At 37.2% G+C, this 22,901-nt stretch overlaps 1 protein-coding gene across 5 annotated transcripts; it reads right to left on the bottom strand.

Annotated features, from left to right (window-relative positions):
• Positions 1-11: 11 nt before the first annotated feature.
• On the bottom strand, positions 12-22,751 carry AASDH (aminoadipate-semialdehyde dehydrogenase). 5 transcript variants are annotated; one of them, XM_026093779.2, is made up of 15 exons: positions 22,638-22,751; positions 21,729-21,982; positions 18,703-18,823; positions 17,667-18,007; positions 16,684-16,876; positions 14,306-14,547; positions 11,237-11,343; positions 10,612-10,784; positions 8,288-8,480; positions 7,597-7,715; positions 5,849-6,689; positions 4,450-4,613; positions 3,742-3,867; positions 2,668-2,799; positions 12-1,550 (listed from the first exon to the last, which is right to left on the bottom strand). In XM_026093779.2, the coding sequence occupies exons 1-15, from the start codon at positions 22,749-22,751 to the stop codon at positions 1,143-1,145; spliced, it is 3,528 nt and encodes a 1,175-aa protein (XP_025949564.2). In that variant the 3' UTR covers positions 12-1,142. The 5 variants fall into 5 exon arrangements, with proteins under 5 accessions (XP_025949564.2, XP_025949567.1, XP_025949569.1 ...); XM_026093782.2 differs by lacking the exon at positions 22,638-22,751 and adding an exon at positions 22,509-22,631; XM_026093784.2 differs by lacking the exon at positions 22,638-22,751 and adding an exon at positions 22,415-22,468.
• Positions 22,752-22,901: the final 150 nt, after the last annotated feature.

The following is a 22,901-nucleotide window of genomic DNA, read 5'->3' as shown; positions in this document are numbered from 1 at the left end:
GAAGCAATATAGCCAGTGCAATTTCTACTTTATTATTCAAGATTTTAGAACTCAAAGCAGATGGCCCATCAAAGGAAGAGATAAAATATTTTCTACCACAGATCTTTACAAAAGTCTTTTGTAATCAAGAAGATGCTTGGAGTTAAGTGTACTTTTGATTTATCATTAGGTAAGACTGATGGTAATTCTTATTGCGGTATTAAAGACAACAAGAAATTTATACAACGCTTTACTAAAGTTCTCTGTAAAGACATTCTGGAATTCATTAATTCAAAGTTCTTCACAAATGACTTGAACAAGGTTTGATTTGAGCACTATACACTTCATCTTGGAAATCATTCTGTAACTGTCATTGAAATCTAGTAAGCATTCACATACAAGTATCTGTTCAACTTTAAAATACAAGAAGTAGCTCTTACTGACTTCAACTGAATTTAGGTGTATGCTTGGTTGAATTGGAGCCAAGGAGAGCCAAGGCTCACAAAAGATGAATCTTTTTTGTTTATACAAACTATAAACATCACTCCCAAGAATACACAATGCAGGCTATGTCCTCAGAAATCAATGTAAAAGTTAGATTCAACAAAAGACTCTTACCTTGCTACAGAATAGAAATCCACACTCAGACTAGGTGACCACTGACAGGTACACTGCATAGCAGAGCTAGGCACTTGAGCAAAGGCACCTCCGGGTGCGGGCTAGGCTGGAGTCATAGAAAGGAATAAATTCCTCCCTCAAGGAGCCAAGCACGTTATTCCAAATTGCAGAGGATGGCACCTTGCCACAGCTTCTCACAATTATGGAAGTGTTGGAAGCCAACTTACTGGCTTCCATTTTCCTGCTACACAGATCAAAGTAAAGTATAACATTGAAATCCAAACCATCTGAAACACTAGTACTTTTATGAATCTAAGCTGAAAAATCAGGGAGGAACAGTGAAACCCCTGGCGGGGTGCTGAGCAGCCATCCTCCTTCAGTCAGTACAGCAAGTCAGTAAACATCACTTTTCCTACTGGATATTGCTTGGTACAAAAATGAGAAGCCTGCAAAGAGCATCTATTGTTGACAGTAAAATAGGCAGAGAGGTAGACAGAACCTGCGAGTTCTTAATTTACAAATGTAAACAGTAAAAAGGAAGCAGCCTAACATTTTAGCTGTTCTTTTTTCCCTGTTGTACACAAATCTAGGCAATAAACATAATCATTTCTACAGCCAACAACAAGTTTTGTTCCCCATACTACAGGGGAAGAAAAAATCTCTCCTGGGAGCTTATCTATTCCTTCTGCTGTTCCACTCTTGGCATTCAGGACCCACACTTTGCCATCGGTAGATACTGCTGCCAAAAGAATTTTGTTCTTTAAGTCATCACTTTGGAAAACAAATGGTGTTCCATATACACTTGAAGTGGCTTCAAATTTCCACAGTAAATTACCTTCCATATTACAGCAGTAGATAAAGCAGTCATGGGAGCCAAAATATATTTCTTGCTTAGTTAAACTTGAGATGCATGGAGATGAAAACACTGGTCCATTAGTGGAAAACTGCCAAACCTACAAAAAGAACAAAACCATCCATTATCGCAGGTTGTTCACATTATCAGTCTAACAGCAACTATAATTTTTTAATAGCCAAAGTTGTTGACAGGCCAGTACATTGTTTCAAGAGCATACTGGATTTCACTGAGGGCTAGGAAATACTTCTTACATTATTTACTGTGTGAATAAAGTTTAATTTGTAATTAAAGACTCATAAAATTGATGTGCAAGAGTTACTACCTTCTTGTGTGGCTCTCATAAAGATCGTCAACTTGGAAAAAAGAAATATTCTAGGGCTATCATAACAGAGGTAGTAATGGACTTGGAGAAGTCTGTTAAAATGTTGGTCTCTGCCACAAAGGCCACAAAGGCAGAGAATGTTCCTTTTGCAGATTTGCTTTCCTCTTACCAAGATACTGCTGTGCAGACCCCATCTCAAGAGAGTATCAGCACAGTAAGACTGGTGCAAGCAGCCAGAGGACAGGGCATAGGCTAACACATATTTTAAAATCAGAAAAGGCTTTGAAATTACCATGTATATTCATCTCAGGCAAACAGAAACAGTTCCAGTTGTTTTAACAAAAAGTACAAATTATTCATCTGTGAGGAACTAACAAAAAAATGGTGTAATTTAATCCAAGGTGATGGCTGGCACATGTTTTGTCAGAATTACGATTTGGCACATCTGTGCTATGGCACTAGTATTTGTTTGATAAATAGATAAACATTCTAAGAAAACCCTAGATCCAAATAGCCACCATCTTATACAAGAGATAGCTTTAAACATTTCTGAGAAACTTCAAAAACAAAATCAGGAAGTTTTATCTGTTGGCGCTACTCTTTAACATTTACTTTGGGTACGGGCAAGCTCTGAACTAGAATTTCTGCATCAAGAAACTTGAGATTTTGGGGTTTATTTCTAGGTCTGCCATGAACTTGCTGGGCAACTTTTTTTTTTTTTTAAACGTTCTCCTCTCTACAAAAATGAACACATACTGCTATTTGGTTCACAAAATGGTGTAAATAGTAAAGTATGTTAATCATTAAGCCTCAGAAAACAGTATTAATCAAGCATCTTATCTAGGATTTTGTGATGAACATAAGAAAAAACACCAAGGGTAATAACTTTTACCTTTTCTCCAGAATGAGTGAAACAATATAAGTTTCCATCCACACATCCAACATAAACATACTTCTCATTGCAGTGAGGAGAGGAGAAGAGTGGTTTTCCCAGGGAGCTTTTCCAAGTCTTATTTCCTGTTGCCTGTGAATGAGAGCATGGAATATCCCATATTTAACACGACTCCCAAGAAGCTACACAGAACAACCCTTCCCCCACAGGTTCACCCAGCCCTCAGGAATTTCTAAAAAAAACCCCAGACTGAAAAAAGCCCACAGGCTTCTCCCATCCAGAATGCATACCAGAAGCAAACTTGCTCCTCACATGTTAGTCAACAAAACGCTTAGAGTGTTCCCTGGGATACTCACGTCCCTGTTCCACCCTTCTCCTCCTCCCCCTTGTCAAAAAAACCAAAACAAACGAACAAACCAAAAACCCACTCCCCAAGTTAATATGTAATTTTGAGAGAGACAGATTCATATTCAATTCTATGCCCAGCTCCTCATTATGTGAAGAGAGCCAATGAAGGAGACGATATCTTGAAAGTAAGTCATACTAACTGTGCACATCATGAATTACGAATGCTCTAGGAAATGCTGCAATCTACAACCTATGATAGTCACAATAAGCTCCTAACATAGCCTGCATGTTCCTAATTGTTACAAATACTCACTTGGAGTTAAAGCAGTGTTTGAAAAAAAAACTTACTGTTTTCTTACTGCAGCCCACTAGAGCTGCAAAACATACAGTTCTGACACTGGATCAGGTACTACTGATGAAATTTGTAGTGGGTGGGAGGTAAAGATGGTAAGGACTGATAGTCAGCGTTGTGTGAGCTGAAAAATTGCAAATATCTGCTCCAAGGGACTGTTTCTTTTATTAGCATTTTTTCTGTATTCTGAAATACAGGAATTATTATACTGACATTGTGTGTAATAATTTAAGACCTTAAGTGAAAAAGAACTTATGTTAACATATGATCATCTAGTTCTTTTCACCAGGAAAGTGCTCTTAACTTCAGAAATGCATTTTAGCTTAATATGAATTTGAGATTGGGACCAAAGACAAGTAGGCAAAGGTACTTACAGGGTTTACAGCCAACAGCAGTCCTCCTAATGTAGCAACATAAAGATGATGTGGAAAAAAACTTAGACAAGGAGAAGAAAACACAGCTCCACCTTCGCAATGGATCTTCCATATACATGCCTTTTTCTGTAAGCACAGGGAAAAAGATAAATAAAAGGTTTTACAAATGCAGTTAAAGCTCAAAAAGTTTGCAAGGAAATTCTAATGTCATACTTTATCAAACAGTGGGTTTACTCAGCAAACACTAGTTATAAGTGAAGATATAATTCACATCCTATTATATCAACTCATATGCCATTGGCTAGTTTCTTTTCCAACAAATATAAGAAATTAAGCTAATGAACTTACGAGCTAATGAGCTTATTTTCCATCTTCCTTCATCTACTCTTTTACAGTGTAAGACTCTTTCCACCATTAAGCCATAGCTGACAACATATTCTGAAACACCCACACATAATTTAGTAATAGAGAAACGTGAGATGTGATTTAAAACAGTATCAGCAGCAGAAGAACCACGGCTGAGAACACTACTAAAACCATTTATTACCACATAACCCTAACCCCACTTCAAGTAGGCATAACTATCTCAAAGTTTAAGAATGGACTCCTGAGATTACTAAATCAATGGAGCTCCATCCAATGTGCTACGGGTCAGGTCTAACTCAGATATTTACTCTTCTATATGTAAAAGTTAGTCAGTGTTCTTACATAAATATCCAAAGCATACACATGTTGGTCATGCGATCCCACATAGACCAGTCCAGTGGAAGGATCTACAACTGCAGAGCTTTTCACAGCGTCCTCTGTGACAAAAGTCCAATGTATTTTGCCATCGCTGCTTTGGAGCACATAAACTAAGCCGTCATAACAGCCTGGGTGAAATAACACAAAATGGGGAAAAAAGAATTTAAAATATTTGTATTTTTGCTCTTAGCTGCATCATTGCTGGCAAGAAATAAGATAACTTGTGAGGTACAGCCTCTAAACAGTTTCCAAAGCTTTTTGTTTTTTTAGTTCAAAGTCTTTGCTGATGGTTCATACATTCAAAGCTCATTGCTCAGTGTGTTCTTTCCGGGTTACATTTGGAATATGCTTATTTCACTGTCCTTCTACCAAATTTTACAGTGATAGTATTAGAAGACACGGCTGAAAAGGGTGTTTTTTTAATTACCTCTCTCCCTAATTTACCTTTCTGAAAACAAAGATACCAAAAAAAAATAAAGTCTGTATATTTCCTAATGAAACTTAGCAGTAATTCTATAGACTCCTAAGGTCATAACAGAACACTACTTCAATTTTCTTATCACAGTAAACAGCACTGAAAACACTAGTCAAAATGCTTGCTTTGCATAAGAAAACTCATCACCTAGAAAGCTGTGCTGATCAGTGATGTGTACATATCACCTAAAAAGGTAACATTAAGAAGAATAATGACAACTCTATTGACAACAGAGATGACAAAAACCAGGACATACTTGTCAACTGACAAAGTTAGTTTTATATAAAGTCAGTGCTACAAATAGCACAAAGCCAACAGAAATTAAAATTCACATACAATGACAATTAGAAACTTCCTTTCCCAATTTCATGTTAAAAAAGGACTAAATTCATGTTAAAAAAAAAAAGATCACCACCTTTACATTTCCAAAAAAGAGTCAAAGGAGATAATCAAACCCTTTGAAAAATAATCTGAGGTATCATGTACTAATTTCTACTTCTAGCCATTTTTACAGACATTTTAAAACTGTATCATCTTTTCATACTTTTAAATAACAGCTTAATGGGCACACATTAATTAACCACTAAAAAGAAACTGTAACCATGGATTATTCTCCTCCTTCTTGATAAGGTCCTACTAATAAATTGGCATAAAATAAATCAGAAATTGTTAAGTATGTCAAATAAGCTCCCTTATTCATTATCATGCAACTTAATTTACTTCTTCTTTCTGTCTCTGTTTTACAGCAAATTAGTTTTGAGGCACACATGGAAGTTTATGGACAAGTGTAGGAGCAGGGCATTCAGAGGTGAAGTAAGATTCTCTGTCATTCATCTTACATTTAGCAGAAAAAATAATTTTCAACAAAGCCTACAACAAAAGACATACCAACAACAATGAAATTCCCACACTTAGATACACAGGCAGAAGATTCAATACGATCTCCAAGGCTCCTCTCCCACTTTATTTCTCCCAAATCTAGATCAATTGCCTGCATTGTATGAGAGTGAGAGCCAACATATACAGACGCAGATACTTCATCTGTAAATGATACTATAACCAGTGGTGATGCATCAACACATCTTCTTGTATTTGACTTCCATCTTACGCATAATGCCAACTTAGCCATTGTTCCAGGACTACATGCTGCATAGCTTGGCTGTATAGAAAAAGTGTCTATTTTATTTGCCTTGTTGTTAACTGGTAAACTTCTGCTCTTCTCCACTTCATACTCTTGCTCTTGGCTTTTCCTTGTACTTGGTGACAATAAATGCAGAAAGGATGGTTGTTGTCTCAGTTCCATTCCTACCTGTACCATATCATTGGGTTGCATAAAGGACTTGGAGGAATTCATGGAAAACAACCGATTTCCTCGGCTCAGTGCAATAAATGAAGTTAACCCAGAAGCAACTTCAAAGTATCTTTCAGATTTCATTTTAACGTACTTTCCACAGAATTCCTCTCCACTGTCTTCACTTAATTTTCTTTTCACAACATTGTCACAGTTCATTAATTGGTCTTCACTTGGAAACAGCATCTTAAGAATATGCGTATAAACCTCTTCAATTGAGCAGCTGAGAATAACTTCAAGGAGTCCAGGGACAGCTCTACCTACTAGAATCTCAATTTCTTCATAAAATCTTACAGCCTTTAAGGAGTTTCCACCACAGTAGAGAAATACCGAATCTTTAGAAATTTCTGTGGAATCATCTAGGAGACCCAGAACAGACTAGAAGAGGAAGAAGTAAAGAGAAAACAGTTCATGTACAGTACACAACATCACACAGAAAAAAACTGAAGTTGGGTGAAATCCAACTGAATACCCTAGAATCCCCACTAAAGTCAGCAGAAATTAAGGAAACTCAGCACTCTGCAAAAATCACATGAAATGTTTTAGCACCAACTGGGTAGTAACTGAACAAGAGTTGGGAAGGAATGGAGAAAAAGGGAGATTTTGTTCAGTAGTACAAAATTTTTTACTCAATTCCAATTCTGCAGTTGAAGGAATTAAAGCAGATTGTACTGTATTTTCGTCAGTCTTTTCCAGTCTCAATCCCATTTATTAATGACAAGAACTCTAAGGGGGTTTCTACTTTTCAATACCTAAAACAAGTCTTTAGTACAGGAATTAAGAGAACCAGAAAGTCCAAGACACAATTATGAAACTATGCCATCTATGTAAAAAAAGAAAATACAGACAGCCTCTCCAGTTCAGTTATCTATAGAAATAAGAAATTCTAGTAACATAATAGCCAGGGTATTTTTGTTGTTTGTTTTGTTTATTTTGGTTTTTTACAAAATTTCCATGTCCCAGTTACTTCTTTCCCTTAGGGATACCTTATTTTTGCATGTGAAGCAGCATTCAAAAATCTCCTGACAGATTATGTCCTTCCTATGCTAATTGCATATACCCTCAGAGTCCACAGTTTTATCTGATAAGAGAAATATGATTCCCTCTTGGCTGTTACACAGCAGCTGTATTTAAGTATTAACTGAATAGACAGAGCTATAATATTTAAATGCATAGGCAGATAGAATGTTCTGGTTGCATTAGTCACACTTCTTAAAACTCTTTAATTCCTGACACATCTATAAAGATCTTCTTGCAAAGATAAAAAGGCAGCTCGAAATACTACCTTCCATAAATACTGCAATCTTTCCCACAATTCCTCTGCACCACTCAGCTTACTGTCACGTCTTCTGGAGTTTAGACGGTTGTGGTAAATCTTGTTCAGCTCAGATATATCAACTTTGCCTTTGTAGAAAATAAAGCATGATTTGTTCATTGTTCTTTATCATTCACACTTCCAAAACTTGCTTTGCCCAAATAGTCACCTTACTCTTGCCCAGGCTTCCTTATTCATAGGCAAAATTGTACCTGTATCTTTTTATCCAGTGAATCAACCATACTCTTCAAAATACAGTAAGGTTTTTGAAAACTTAATCTAGCCTCCCACATAATCCCACATACAGTCCTGATCTTTTCCCAAGTAAAGTCAGGGCTCTGTCACAGACTGGAAGAGAAGCTGCGGAGAAAATAAATGTGCAGTTTGTGAATGGATGAAAAATGGATTTTATCACTGCTCTTTGAATCTCAAACTAAACATTATCACGCAAACATACATGTATGTAGCCAATACAACAAATCAGACATATTTGCTGTTTCCAAATACAGCTGTCTGCCTATACTGGTATTTTCCTACAAGGAATGAGTTATCTAACGTACGTATTTAAAAAGCATGTATCTGCATTTCGGTCAATGAAAATAAAACGAAAGGAATGAAGACCAATAGAGTAAGTCACAAGGGTACTTAGAGTTTCATTTACCATGTGATGTTAAAGGCAAAGCTTTAATCAGTACAAGCTCGTCAGGCATTGCGTGAGTTGGTAGATGTTTCTGAAGTTCTTTAAGAGTTTCTCTCTCTTCAAAATTGTCTTTGGGTACAACAAACAACATAAGTTTTTCCTGCTGATACCAGGTCACTGCACAAGCTTCTACTTGACAAAGATCTTCAGCAGTCTGTAATTCAAAAATATTAGTCTTATTTGTTTTGAAATGCAGTTCAGTAATAGGGTAAAAGGAGTAAAATCCACAATTTTTTAAAAAATTACAGACTTAAATTTGTATTTGTTTCATCTTCCTACATAACATCCTATAAATACATATATTTCCCAGGTATTTCATTTATGTTCATTTAAGTAGCAATGTTCAATGTCAGACACTAAAGAATGAATTCGACATGTAGCAAAATCAGTACAGCTATCAGAAAGCAAACTTTTCAGTTATCTAAACAACTGTGTCCCAAGAAAAACATGAAGAAACACTTTCACAAGGTGTCTGCCCAAACTGTCAATAAAGATGCAGAACATAGTCACTGTTCTTGCAACATAGATACTTCTAACAAATACTGAAACCACTAATTCTTAACAGAAGTACTATCAGGTGATAACAGTACTACACACAGGTTACATTTTACCTCCGTCTTAAATGATGTAGCCCAAACCTCATCTGATTACATACTACTACAGTAAGAATGGTTTTAATGAGGTCAAAAAAAGATCAGTCAAAACAAAAGATAATTTTAAAATTTGTTATTCATGTTTAAACCAGATCCTCAAAACTAAACATATCAGTACATCTATATGACCTGAGAGCAAAATTTGAGGATAAGCATTTGCAGTTAAACCATAATGGCTCTTACTGAAATAGATTAAAAAGGGGGGGGGGGGGGGGGGGAAGACTCCTCCCCTCCAACCCCCCACCAAACAAACTCTGTCTTCTGTTATAATAATACCACCTGGCTGAATGCAATGAAATGATGCCATAAGTAGTTAAGAACAGTATTTCATTCCATTGTTTCATTGATGATCTGAATCATTTGATAATTTGCCATCTTGTAAAATGCAAGAGCTGACTGAACTAGCACTGTCCAAAAAAACAGTTATTTTTGACAAAATCATTATGCTCCATGGAAGGGAGAACAGCTATTTGTTTCTTGAGAATATGGCTGCAACTCTAGGTCTCCACAAGAGTATCTTTGCTAGAGATACTTTGCAATAAGGAAAGACTGGATTAAAACTATCAAGCTTTAGTTATCACATTTTAAAATTCACAAATCATCTTTCTGAATTCAAGTCAAATGCAGCTTCCGTGCTACATCTACTCTGCAATGGAATTGTGCTTACTATCAAGAGAGCCTAAATAGGACATTATCTTCTCACACTAATCTCCCTTTATAGGCCCCTGGCCTATACCAGAAAAACTTACTTTCCACAAGGTCATGATTCTTCATGAAACACTGAACTTACTTTTTTCTGGAAAATCTTTTGGAAAAAAAGTAAGCTTGACATTACAAAAATGCATAATTAATTTCTAACCATGAATTTTTAAATTGCCCATATCAATACTTCAAAAATTTGATGTTTAAAAAGAAAACAAACCTAGTAACAAATATTTTGTTTTTTAAATATGAAACACAGTCCTGATAAAAAAGAAATGCTTAAAAATTAAAACAAAAAAAAATCTATCTAGAACATTTATTCTGAGTTCTCCCTGACTTCCTCTCACAATTTATGATTCACTGTATTCTCTGAAAAGAATGTTTTGAGTGAATCCATAATAAGCTTTCACTCCAAAGTTTCTTGAGTTGCCATCAAGTCTTTACACAGCTCTTTGCTATCAACAATCTTCATACTGGTGTGTGGTCCCTTCTGTTGAAATTTGTTGAATTTACAAATCTTAACTAACTGTCACAGTCTCTTGTAGCTCAAGTTTGTACCTATTTATATAAAAATGAACTCAGAGAGATTTATTTGCCTGAATGAGGCAAATGAGATATAATCTAGGAGTCTGACATCCCATGCTGTAGCCTTATTACTATGCAAGCACTGCTGTGTAAGTCTTCAGTATTTTTCAGATGTTTATACAGTTTCTCACTTTTACTGGAATAGACCACAGAATAAAACATGTTTCCAAAAAACAAATTTTTTTCTCTTACATACCTAAATTTATATGACTAGACATTTGAATTTCTTTAAGACTCCTAGAAGTCATCTGAAATTAATAATGATGTGTTATCTGATGATAATGATGTGTTCCTTATCCCTGCTCTTCTATATTGGCACGCTCTACTCACTAAATGTGATATTACCTGCTGCAAATATTCAATATTAAAACGTTTGCCATGACGTTTAATTTGATTGTCTTTCCGACCCAGGAACACCACCTTTGCATTCTGCACTCTTACAAAATCCCCTGTTTCTCTCATTGTGCCCGAGGGTACAGTTATTTCATCATCAAGAAAACAGATTCGTTCTTCACCACCTACAAAAGAAAAGATTGTGGTGATATATATTAAACAGTGTACCTTTGAAATTATAAAAAAATACTGAGTATTTTATCAAATTCTTATAAATTCTAACAAGCATTATCAGAAGTATTAGAAGATTATCACCAATGCCTAAACTTCTAAAACATATAAATTGGGCTATACAGTTAATTCAGTTAACACATAAAAATAACTTAGCCACTGAAAGTGTCAAAATGCAAACAGAAAAAAAAATCATTATAATGAACACACTCTGCAGATAAAATGATGGTAATTTCTTGTTCATCACTCCAACAACCTAAAATACTATGAGCAGGTTCCCAGCGCAATGGAACCTAACAATGCCGTATTAGTCTGTATATCAGAGACAAAGTAAAATACTTAATATATTATTAAAAGCCAACCAACAAAGAAAAGCATCTTAAAAGAACAACAAATACAACATAACCTATAAATATTTGTCCCTCGCCTTCTAGAACTGCAGAACCACTGGTATCTCTGACCTCAACTGCTGTTCCAAGGAGCGGTGAACCCAAAGGTACAGGGAAATCACTTCTAAACATATTAGAGAGAGAAACAGTAAAAATCTTTCCCTTCTGAACACAAAACAACTGTTCCAGAAATTAGTAAAATCTTTTAAAAGATCAGTGTTAGAGCACTAGATACATGGGGCTTGTTTTTACAAATGTTTCTTCTTAAGAAACTGCTCGATGTGTTCAAAATGAAAAACTTCACCAGTGTGCAAGAGTTTTATTAACATACATTGAAAAATGCAGAATGATAGAAAATAAGGCTAGAATGGACCCTGAAACACCCAGAGTACCCCGAGCACTTCAGCCAGTTTTTTGCTCCCCCAGGTTGAACATCATCAAGCTCAAAGAATTTAAAGACATCTAAATGATTTCTAATTCATTCTTTCCATATCCTGAGCTTTTATTTTTATTCCTGATGTTTCATTAGCTGAGTTCAGCTGACTTTTTCAAAGATGACTGAAATAAAAGAAAGAGTAACTTCAATGTCATCTATCCATAGACTTCTTTTGTTGAGCTGCAGACCAGCTCCTTCCTTCTCCCTCATTCTCCAGTGTCTTCAATCATTCACAGAACATTAATTTTTGAATATAGACACTATTTCTGAATGGGAATACAGAATAGCACATTGTCTTCAGCAAAGCAAAAATTAAACAGCCAGGTAACTTGAAATAACTTTGGTAATGTATGAAGTCAGGCATGGGGCTCCAGTTCACTTCCTATCATAAAAGTCGCATACTTCAACCTAACAGTTCCTGTGCAATTCCTGTTATTTAGGCTGTTGAAACTTCTCCTTTTCTCTGATCAGCCAATGAATTCTTCATGTCATATTGAGCAAAAAAACAGTCAAAGTCTGTAAAATGTGCATTTTTGCCAAGTGAGAATCATCATCTCCTTTTCCTTCCTCTATCTGGCTTCAAAAGATAATTACCTGACAAACAAGTAAAAGAAAGCATCCTGGATATTCAACATGTCTACCCCATGTCATGGGAAAGCCTCAACAGAAAGGAAAAGACAAAATCAAAAAAAGAATAATATTTACCATCTCCAAACAAAAAACAAGCTCCTTACATAAATCATAAAGCTAGAAAAATAAAAAAGAAAGCAGCATCTCATTTGCATCATTTAATACATTACTATTAAGAGACTTGGAATTAGACATTTAATTTTGCCAAACATATCTAAAAAACAGAGGGACAGATCACTAATGCACTAATTTTTCTGCTGATTTTTTGTTTTTCTAGAGATCTCTGGCAACTGCATCAGTTTTCATCATTTTGCTAGCAAAAATAAAGCCGATTGTATGCCAACTGTCGTACCAACGCTGAGAAATCAAGATAATTTTAAACTGTCTATCTTGGTTTTGTTATATCTGGGGCTGCTTAATGCAAAGGAACCATAATTCCCTTTGCAATGACACTTGGAGGAAATAGGCTCTGAGGTGAAGAGGAGACAGTAGTCGCAGACTATAAGGATTTCCAACATACTGATAGTTCCCAGTTTGAACTGAAAAACAACATATTATCTCCGGAACACAGAAACTTTGAGTAGAAAAAAACAATTTCACTGAGGAGAACATAATGTTTGAACTCAGAGAAAGCAGAATAAAATGCTAGAGTCAGAAATTTTCAGTGCTGTAAAAGAAGATCACACAGTGTCTGCAGAATAGATGTCTAACAGCAGGTCATACTGCATTACTTTCAAATAAAACTCCTTACTGATTTATTGAGAGTTTAGCACGAGAAGCTGACAATACTTTATGACAATCCATCATTTTCAGTCCTCAGTGGTTTAAATACCAGGTTAATATATCACATTGTTTGCCCAAAACATCCCATTTCATAAGGTGCATCTAACTCAAGCCGCACACGTAACTATCATGCCACTGAATAATTACACATTTCAGAGAGCAAACGAAACCCTGGGATGACTGCAAGCACCTCTCAGGGCCTTGGCACTACTGCAAGCTTCCTCATAAAATACAACGAACAAAAAAGTCAATAATTGAGTGAAAATGGTGGTGCATGCTAAATGCTGAGAAGAAAGTACTCCTCAAAGTCCAAGTAAAATCACTCTGTGATCTTGGGTTGGTCACTCAGGACAAATATCTGCCACCCATATTTGTCATGTAATATTAATGGGGTTATTTGCTGAATAATATATTATCCAGTGTTAGAAAAACCAAAAACTAGTCTTCACTAAATCACTTCTGGAATTTTAAAATCTGTAGGTAAATGCACTGTAGCTATAAGAAACACACGTACATACGCCGATTATATCTGAAAGTAATCTTTTTAGTATTTTTGTTTAAAATAAGTATATCTCAAAATTAACATTCTGAACTTGACAGAGCTAAGCTATGAGTGTATCTTTGTTCAGAGCCTATGATCAACAGTTAAATAGCCTCATTTCTTTACAGGTAGAACTCCCACTGACAGCTCTGTTATGTTTCTTCTCTTTGAACGTGTTAGATCTCACCAGCAAAGTGTTGTGATGGGGAAGGACAGGCCTAACCGAAGTTACTAGCACCTTGGCTGAGAGCCAGCAGCCTGCAGAAGCCTAACACTGCTCCAATACCATGACAGAGTCAGAGACAGCACAGCCTGGATTAGGCCAGCCCAGGTTCAGCGTTTGGAATCACAAGCTGGAATGAGGAGGAGGTCTAGATGCAGGGCTGACTAAAACAGAAACCACCATGACACAATACATGAAACTTAAGCGGTCTGCAAGCACACAGGCTTTTGGATTGCGAAAAACCTTCAGTTTTGTAGTTTAAGAATTGTTCACCAACAATTTCTACTTGAGGGGCCTGTATTATAGCAATAGAGGATGTATTTGTCTGCTTCTACAGAAATGACAAGTTTAACTTCAACCAGCACAAACCACTTATGAGGTCTGAGTAGCCCTGGAAACGTACGTTCTATTTCTAGTGAAATCACATTTCACCATTCACATGCCAAGCCAGCAAAAACGGTCAAGTTTCCTACCGAAAATCAGCACTAAAAACCTCTTCAGGAATCTTGTAGCAAGTGGCCCAGCTTGACACCTCAGTAATACCATACAGATTAAAAATACTTGTTTTGTTCTCCTTGTGCTTCCAACTTTTCAAGACTCTCAGTACAGGAAATGCTTCACCACCAAGGGCTAAGACACGGAGTGAAGTATTTGCAGACAACACAGTTGATTTAATAATGTGAGCTCCAAACCTTCTGAGAAGTGTTGGTGTTGACTGAATGATACATGTTGAAAAGAAAAAGATACAAGAGAAATATTTGTTATATTTTTTCAGTATATGTATACACCTGTTCCTGCTTTACAATATCCACTATTTGGCTAATATCATAAACCATCAGATGCAAGCATACATGGTGCTGCTGTTTTCTGAGATTTTATTTATCATGTGAAATCTGTAATGAGTATTTTTAGCACAAATCTGTGCTCTGCTGCTGAGTTTCATACTTCACCTATCTCTGTTACAGGTTCCATGTTGTGTTTTCAGCCATTATCTAAAGTATATGGACGTTAGTTGCTATATTAATTCCTTTGAAATAGAAAGCAGCAAACATGGTATTCTCTTGCTATTACTGTTTGGGGCTTTTTTTCTTCACTCCAGTATGTTACAGCTAAAATATATTTAATTAGCCTGAATATAAAACATTTAAAGATTTTTTTATAACATTAAAAATTCACAGGATGCCAGATACTGGGTTGTTCCTGATTTGGGTAAATATAATAATTTACAAAGATCAGTTTTCTGAAAGTTGCCACATTACACTGCAAAATAAATTTTTTTTTTAATCTAGTAAGAGGACTAAGAGTTACTTTCTGTAACATATCAAGACCATCACCTTTCAACTGATCATTTTAACTTCAGTGAATTACAGTAAGGAAAAAAGGCGGGGAAAAAACTGACTCTTCCCTCTTCCTTAATCACTTTTTCAGATTTCCCAAGTCTGCTCAACCAAGTTAAGAGGGAAAGGTGAGGCAGCCCTATAATTTAAGAAACATCATAAAATTATTCATTATCAGTTAAGCTCTAAACAGCATTTTGCCATTAATTCTGCAGAGCAACCCTTCCTTTACTGATCAAAAGCACAACCCCAAACTTTTCTTAAGAAGACATCTCAAATATCCTCATGAGACCAAATCCGGCCTTGCCCTGTTAGTCTACATGCTTAAAGAAAAAAATATTTGTTAATAGAAATCAAACTCTGGGAACAGTTTTACTTAAAGCAACAAGTGAGCTAAAGTGATCATCGAACTTGTGTGTGACAGGAAAATTTATACCATCAAGATTTATAGCAATTAAAATAAAACAAAGTAAGAGTACGGAATAAGATAATCAAAATACTCATAGAGAGTGGATTATTATCTGCTGTGGTATCTCTAGCTAACTATTCACTAATCTTAAATTTAAAATCTACAATCTCAACTACCGCTACTTCTCCAAAAGAAAAGGAAACCTTAATGTTTCTATGAATGCAAATATTTCAGAATTACAACATTAATGACAAAGCACTACTTAGGGGTTGACCTACTGCAGTTAATAGACTAACCAGATCATAGTCATTTTGCTCAGTCAGTTACAAATGAGATACACTTTTAGTGGCTTCCACTCCCCTAGGATCTAAGTTTCTGTACTTAATTAACAGCTTTCTTAAATGCCCCTTAACACTACAAAGCAAGAGATGGGGCTTATTCAGCCACATTGGATGCTCACAGTTTCAAGTATATTTTCCAAAAATGAACTTTAAAGCTATTAAAATTGAGATCATTTAGGAGATGATGTATATCAAGACAGAAGGGGCAGATGAAGCCTCATATGAGCAGATGGCCCGAAAACAAGAAGCGTCGTTGGGGAATCAATCGTTATCCTTCTCTGATTATTGTAAAAGCGACAAATATTTTATCATCCTATAATAGCACTGATTTAGCTGTTGTATGTACAGTATAGAGATTACCACTAAAATTTAAAAATTATTTATGAGGAAAGGTTCCAAGATCAAGCTCATTATAAGGTCCTAAAGTGTTTATAAAAAGTAGCCTGCTTACCAGATTAGTCAGAGCTAGCAGATTAATTAACAGACTAATTTAATTAATTCTTAAGCATTAATACATTCTTAAGATGAATGTCCGTTTTATCTTCAGTTCAGTGTTTTCTGTCACAAAATGTTTGAGACTGCAATCAGACGGTAATTTTCTAAAAAGCTAACATCCTACAGCAAAAAGGACAACAGGAGCTATTCTTTCAATGAAGAACACTCCTGCAATATTATCACTACTGTCTAGTCTGATGAAGAAATAGTACATATTAGCAAAGGTGAGAAGCAAGACACTGAAGACATGTATCTTATGTGTTGCCTACCTGCAACACTGTCACATGATGTTGATGAAATAGAGCAGCAGACAGCTTCACAGGCATCATTTTAATGGTGTTTGGTACTATAAGAAGAGAGGCTCCGCTTGTCAGAGCAATGAACAATTCCACCACAGATGGGTCAAATGTTAGAGGAGAAGCCAGGAACAACACATCATCCCATGTGATCTCAAATATAGATCTAGAATAAGAAAGCCAGGAATTACAAACCTGATGCATGTTGTTAAAAAAGAAAAAAGGTTCCAAACTGGAAGAGCAGCATGAAAGAGCTTCTGTACCTTGCTTTAGTTAAGGGCTACTCTGAATATATAGGCATATTCCTTGAGGGAATTTGAGCAAGAGCTCCTGCATAAAGACCATAAATATTGATTGAACAAGGTCTTTTACAAAGACATCCATCATGTTACACACCAAGACAATAGGTTCTGGGGTATATCCCAATGGGTCCCCATTTGGTACACCTCCGGATCCGGAACCTTTTTTCACTCCAGACTTCAAACAAACAAACAAACCAACCAGTAGTATTTTCTAGAATACAGATTTTCTAGAGAGTATTAAATGGAACAGAATGAAAATCAGGTAGTCTGAAAAGGAATTAAGATTTAAAGAGGAAAAACTACAGAAAACATTAAATATAAATGGGAATAAAAAATTCATTTTGTTACTTCTTTCCTTCAAGCAGCAAACCAGCAGTACAATACTTACAACACCACATTTTGGGGCGTACACTCCCCAAAAATTCAAGTAAAGAGCCTTATTTAAACATTAAAAATAACATTTAGACAAACAATTTTATATGACTACCTAGAAACAAACAAAAAGAAAAGTGAGGAAGGAAAGGCAAGGGAAGAGGAAGTGAAGCAGTGTTAGCAAAAACCCAACCTATAACCTTCTGAAGTACTTAAGAAAAAAAACCACTGAAGGCCTAATTTGTAAAAGAACTTAAAAGAAAAAATAGAAACCATACTTACTTAAGGTGCTGAATATTTGGCACGATACATTTATGAGGTACTCTGACTATTTTGGGGATCCCTGTAGTTCCTGATGTATGCAAGACATATGCTAGAGAGTATTTCTGGCCAACGTCTGTGCATCCCCCTTTCGATGTTTCTACTTCAAGTTGATCTGGGCAGACAGTATAATCAGGCCGCAAGTTACCCATAGAATTGAAGGGTTCATCTTTACTTTTTACATTTTCTAGTTGGGAACTTGTATCAGCATTACTCCAGCTAATTTGGAAGAGTGTTAAACCAATTTGTTCTATTGTGGAAGAATTGTGGTAAAACCAACCCTCATGGGACATCTTGAATTTCTGTAAGAGAAAATACACAATTTAAACAGGAAATCTCAGGACATACTGTTATTTTTCTATTGCGTGTAATGAATTACAAAAAAAGAACATTTTCACAATGACCCGTGATTTTTCACTGCTCCATTTTCAGAGGACACACATAGGACTTTTTTATATGTTAAATATGAGTGAACACATACTTTATAAATAAGAAATAAACAATTATCATGTCAAATAATAAAAAGGAAAAATAAATGAAATGATTTCACAGAAGACAAGGAAAAAGCACTCTGAATTGCAACTTGATGGTCCACTTCTGTCTATTCCCTTTGCAATGCGTGAGGATACAAAGATTTAGAAGGAGCTGGACAAAGGAAAACGAAGGATTAAATGAAGCACTTGTTTTCAACTACTGCAAAGACTTCCAGCTCCCAGTCTTGACATACATGGAAACAAGACTGGAGAAATCTTTGAACACCGATGCCTAACAAGTCTGCTTGGACAACACTGTAATATGAAAACAGGTAATTTTTTTAAACGGGGGAGAAGCACTAAGTACTTCTAAGTTTAAAAATGTTTGTATCTGAACGAAGAAGACAACCTCTTGTCATCAGGAAACAATGCAACCATATCCAAACTTAGACGGAATACAGTCTGAATAGCTACACATTTCTACACGGCACATTAATGCTTCCAGTAGAAGCCTGAACACTTACATCTATTTTGTCATTCTCAACAAGAATATATTGAAGATTACATTTCTTCATGAAGTAGGCGGTTAATATTGGTGGTGCATCTGGATCAACAGGAGAATAGGCAGCTGGAACTTGAAGGATTCTACCAAGAAAAAAGCATTACAAATTAAGAAAACTCTAAGGATAAGAAAATCCCTTTAAATTTCACTAAGGTTTCTTTCATACTACAGTTAGTTTCCAGAGTCAGAAAATGTAGTTAGAACACAATTTTTAAATATTTTGTTAGACATAGAGTAGGAAACAAATTATAAACACTGTTCCCTTCTGGTCTTTTATGGCAAGGAAAAAGCCTAAATCTAGATGAAAACACTCAAAATTCTTCCTAGCTAAGGAGGTTGGTGATTACAAAGGTATCACTGATATCAATGGCACAATGATTTCAAAGCTTCTGCTATTGACTAGAAACAGAAATATAAGCTTTTCACTCATACATGTAATGTGTATAAACATATTTAAAAATCCCAAGCTCCATACATTGAATATACTTTCTTTTTGTTTTGACTAGTTTACAGAACCCAGCATAAGAAAATCTGAGCAAGTATTATAATTTCTTCCCTAACAAATAAACAGGTGAACATTAAGTATCGTTTTAATCCCTTTCACTGTGCTTTATATTGCAGTGCTTCTTCACATTACTTCACATTTACAACAATCACTGATTACGTTCTCCATCTAGTGGCTCAATTTGATAAAGACAACTACTCAAATTCATTAATGCCTCAAAAACCAAAGATAAATAAGAGGCAACTAAAACATGAACAGTTTCCATAAATCTTAAAATTTCTTCTTCTTTCTTAAACTTTCTTCTTCTGGGTCCCCATGAACAATTAGTTATATTTCCTCAGTGCATGACAGTGATTTATGAGTGCCGTCATGATGAGATCCAGAACAAGGACTTAGAACCTGCAGTGTTCTGCATTATCACTACTAAGTTAAAGGCACCTGAACAGGCACCAGAACCAATAACCTTGAGTAAAGCACCTACACCTGCCATGCATCACATATAGCTTACATAGCTAACTGCTTAGGAGCAATAGCTTTAAGAATCTAAATGCTTTAGTAGCTCCAACTCAGGCAGCAAAAGAAAATGCTGCTGCACAGTTCATAGGACCACAGGGTAATTCAGGTTGGAAGGGACCTCAGGAGGTCTACTCATCCAACCTCCCGCTCAAGCAAGGCCAGCTGTGAGGTCAGACCCGGCTGCTCACAGCTTGATCCAGTCACATCCTGAAAACCCCCAAGGGCAGAGACTGCACAGCCTCTCTGAGCAACCTGCTCTGCTCCTGGACTCTCCTCCCAGGGGAAAGTGTTTCCTTACCACGGAGAAAGTTTCTCAGCTCTTCCAAAAGGTTAACGATAAGAGTGCTCACTCACTTTAACACATCAACTAAGCCAGGAAGGGATGTGTGACTCTACAACCACATGCTTATACAGTCAGCTACATGATGGGCAGTCAGAGGAGAGACCAGAGTCTCTTGCATATTTCACTTGTAGAAGAATTTACTTTGCACCATTTTACTGCAGTGAAATATCCACATGAGCACATACTGGAACAAAGGTTTCCTTTTGGCAAATGAATCTTTGGTTCACTGAGTATAGAGCCGTGTCTCTGACTCTGTACCATTCTACATTAGCAAATATTCAACCTACAGTGAAAGTTAGAGCCCCATAACAGATTAGTGAATCTCTTGATCTACCAGACTAATAAAGAGTAGTAATGAAGTTTCAGACTCTCAAAGGAGAGGAATGCTACAAGTGACCCATCCCCTGGACAAGTAATGTAAGCACTTGCTTTACAGGCATATTTCTGGATTAGGCTTTACAGTTGATAAAGGAACACCTACTCAAAAACCCTGAACTCAATGCTTTGGCAATGTCATCAATACTGTGAAGAGTTAGATGTTCTTGGGCACATTTAAAAACAAAGTTCTGAAATGCCTAGGAGGCATTCTGTCCAAACCAGGGGAGACAAGAGTTAGCAGGTATACTTAAAAGTACGCTACTGAGTTCAATGAAATCTTTAGGCCTTTTTTTTTTTTTTTTAAATCAGTCTCTTCCATTACTTTACTTTGTCTTACTTTTTTTTGTGCTACTGTATATTTTAGTCCAGTGTGACAATAGGGAAATACTAACACAGATGATCCCAGTAAGAAGCATGACTGCTGCTGTACATATCCGCTCATGAAAATACGGTATGATGCAGAGATCCTATATATTTTATATCAAGTTTATGATAGAATATAAGGGACACACACATTATAAATAATCTGCAAAAGTAAGATTTAAAAAATTGTAGAGTCAAAGTTAGTGTTGAGATCAAAAACACTTCTATTTCCTGGTATTAAATAATCAATGTGTTTTTACTACTGCACTGATAATGGCTTTATCCTATGGTATTGTAAGAGAATTGTAACTGTACACTCATTTAGCTTAAAGCATTGAATTTGTTTTCACTACACCTTTTTTTGTTAGCAAGGCAAGAAGAATATACATTTAAAAAACCAACCCTGCATACTCATTTTTGTATATATTTATTCTGTTAAATCAGCTCCATTTTTAAACAAGCATAACAAACACACTAGTCATCAATAATATTTTAAAATTTATATAAATATGCCTAAAATACACTTTTCTTTAAATGGACAGTTTCACATATTTTCAATCAGTGAATTTAAGAGTCAAAAAACTTTGGCACTAGCTTTTCCAAAGAGTGTAAACTGCAATACTGTGGTCTTTTTTCTTAAAGAAAGCAAGACTCCTATGCTTCTACATTTACGCAATACAATACATTTAAACAATGTAATAAAGGAGAACAAAGATAAGTATTGCAGCTCCATAAAAATCACCTAAGAAGTTATACTTTGCTTTACTGCATTTTCGTTATTACTAAAAATATAAAAAAACTGAAAATTTGCTTTAATAGAGTCTACAGGCAAACATAATAAAAAAAAAAAAAAGAGAGAGAATGCAAGCATTCAAACCATTACCCTAAGATCCAAGACGGTAAGTTTATTCCTGGATAGCAGTAAAGACCTATTTCACATTTTCCTCCACGATGGCAGTGCTTCTGAAGGAAAGCTGTTAATTCCGCAGCAAGCTTAACTACAGTCGCGTACGTGTAGGAAGTTGGAGGTTTGCCATCGCACTCATCAAACCAGACCGCCTTCCTATCAGGATGCAGGCTGGCTGCCTCCATCACCATTGCCTGCAGGGTCATCTCAGCTGCCTGTCCTCGGCTCCCCTGAAAGGTAACAAACCAGACTGTGTTATCACCTCCTGGTTTTTAATATTTTAGTGAAATGACGCAAGGACTGCGCAAAAAGGGCACTTCTCACTTCAGCGCGCTACGGGAAGCACACGGCTTCACCACAACACCCGAAATCGCTAAACCGCCCCCACCTGATACTGCCCCCTCTCGCTCCCGCCGCGCCCCGCAGCGAGGCCCGGCGGCACCGCAGGCCCTCACCACGCTCAACCCCCGCCGTTTCCACGCTCGGCGGCACCGCGCCCCCCGGCAGCCCTGAGGGCGGGGCGGGCCGCCCCGCCGGTCGTTACGGCCCGGCCCAACGGCTAGAGCAAGGGCAGAGGGCGCGCGGCGCCGCGCCGCCACCTCAAACGCGCCGAGCACCTACTCCCAGCACAGCACTCCCCCCGCCCCCAGCCACTCTAATACCGCGCTCCTGATTGGCTGCCCGACTCTGGCGGCAGCACGGTCTCCACGTCGGCCAATAGCCGCCACGCTCCCTTTGGGCACAGGCGGGCTGTACCTGCGCCTCCGCGGGCCTGTGTCGGGCCGCGCCATTATTTTCTCTGGGGAAGAAGAGCCGCGAGAGCCCTAGCGTCCTCCCTATCGTCCTGGCAGCTCTTAAGACAAGATAAAAGTGGATGAAATAAACCTTCGGGACCAGGTGAAGGGCAAGGCCCATCACTCCGCTCGCAGGCCACTCGTGTCCCGCCCCCTCTCCTTCTGGAGAGATGGTACGGCGCACCGGTGGGGGGCGATACGTCATTTCCGCGGAGTGCGCGCGGCGGTGCCAGCAGTTGGAGGGGGTGGGGGAAGGTGCTGTGCGCCGCCCCTCGCGGCCGTTGGAGGGGGGCCGGGCTGCGCCGTTATCTGCGCACGCGGAGCAGCGGCTGGGGGAAGCGGGGTCGGGAGCTTT

Source organism: Dromaius novaehollandiae, chromosome 4 (genome assembly GCF_036370855.1).
Source record: "Dromaius novaehollandiae isolate bDroNov1 chromosome 4, bDroNov1.hap1, whole genome shotgun sequence".
NCBI classification, from domain to species: Eukaryota; Metazoa; Chordata; class Aves; order Casuariiformes; family Dromaiidae; genus Dromaius; species Dromaius novaehollandiae.
The sequence above is the reverse complement of the archived record's forward strand: the minus strand, read 5'-3'. Positions and strand labels throughout refer to the sequence as shown.

Bases quoted from the DNA above. Each gene is read 5' to 3' on its own strand.
- AASDH (XM_026093779.2), bottom strand. From the start codon at position 22,751: ATGACGTATCGCCCCCCACCGGTGCGCCGTACCATCTCTCCAGAAGGA. The intron at 18,824-21,728 runs GTAATGGTTTGA...TTTTCTTGGTAG, and splicing joins TTACCGTCTTGGATCTTAGG to AATCCTTCAAGTTCCAGCTG. The intron at 10,785-11,236 runs GTTATGTTGTAT...TTTCTTTTGTAG, and splicing joins CGAGGGACAAATATTTATAG to GTGGTGAAGAACGAATCTGT.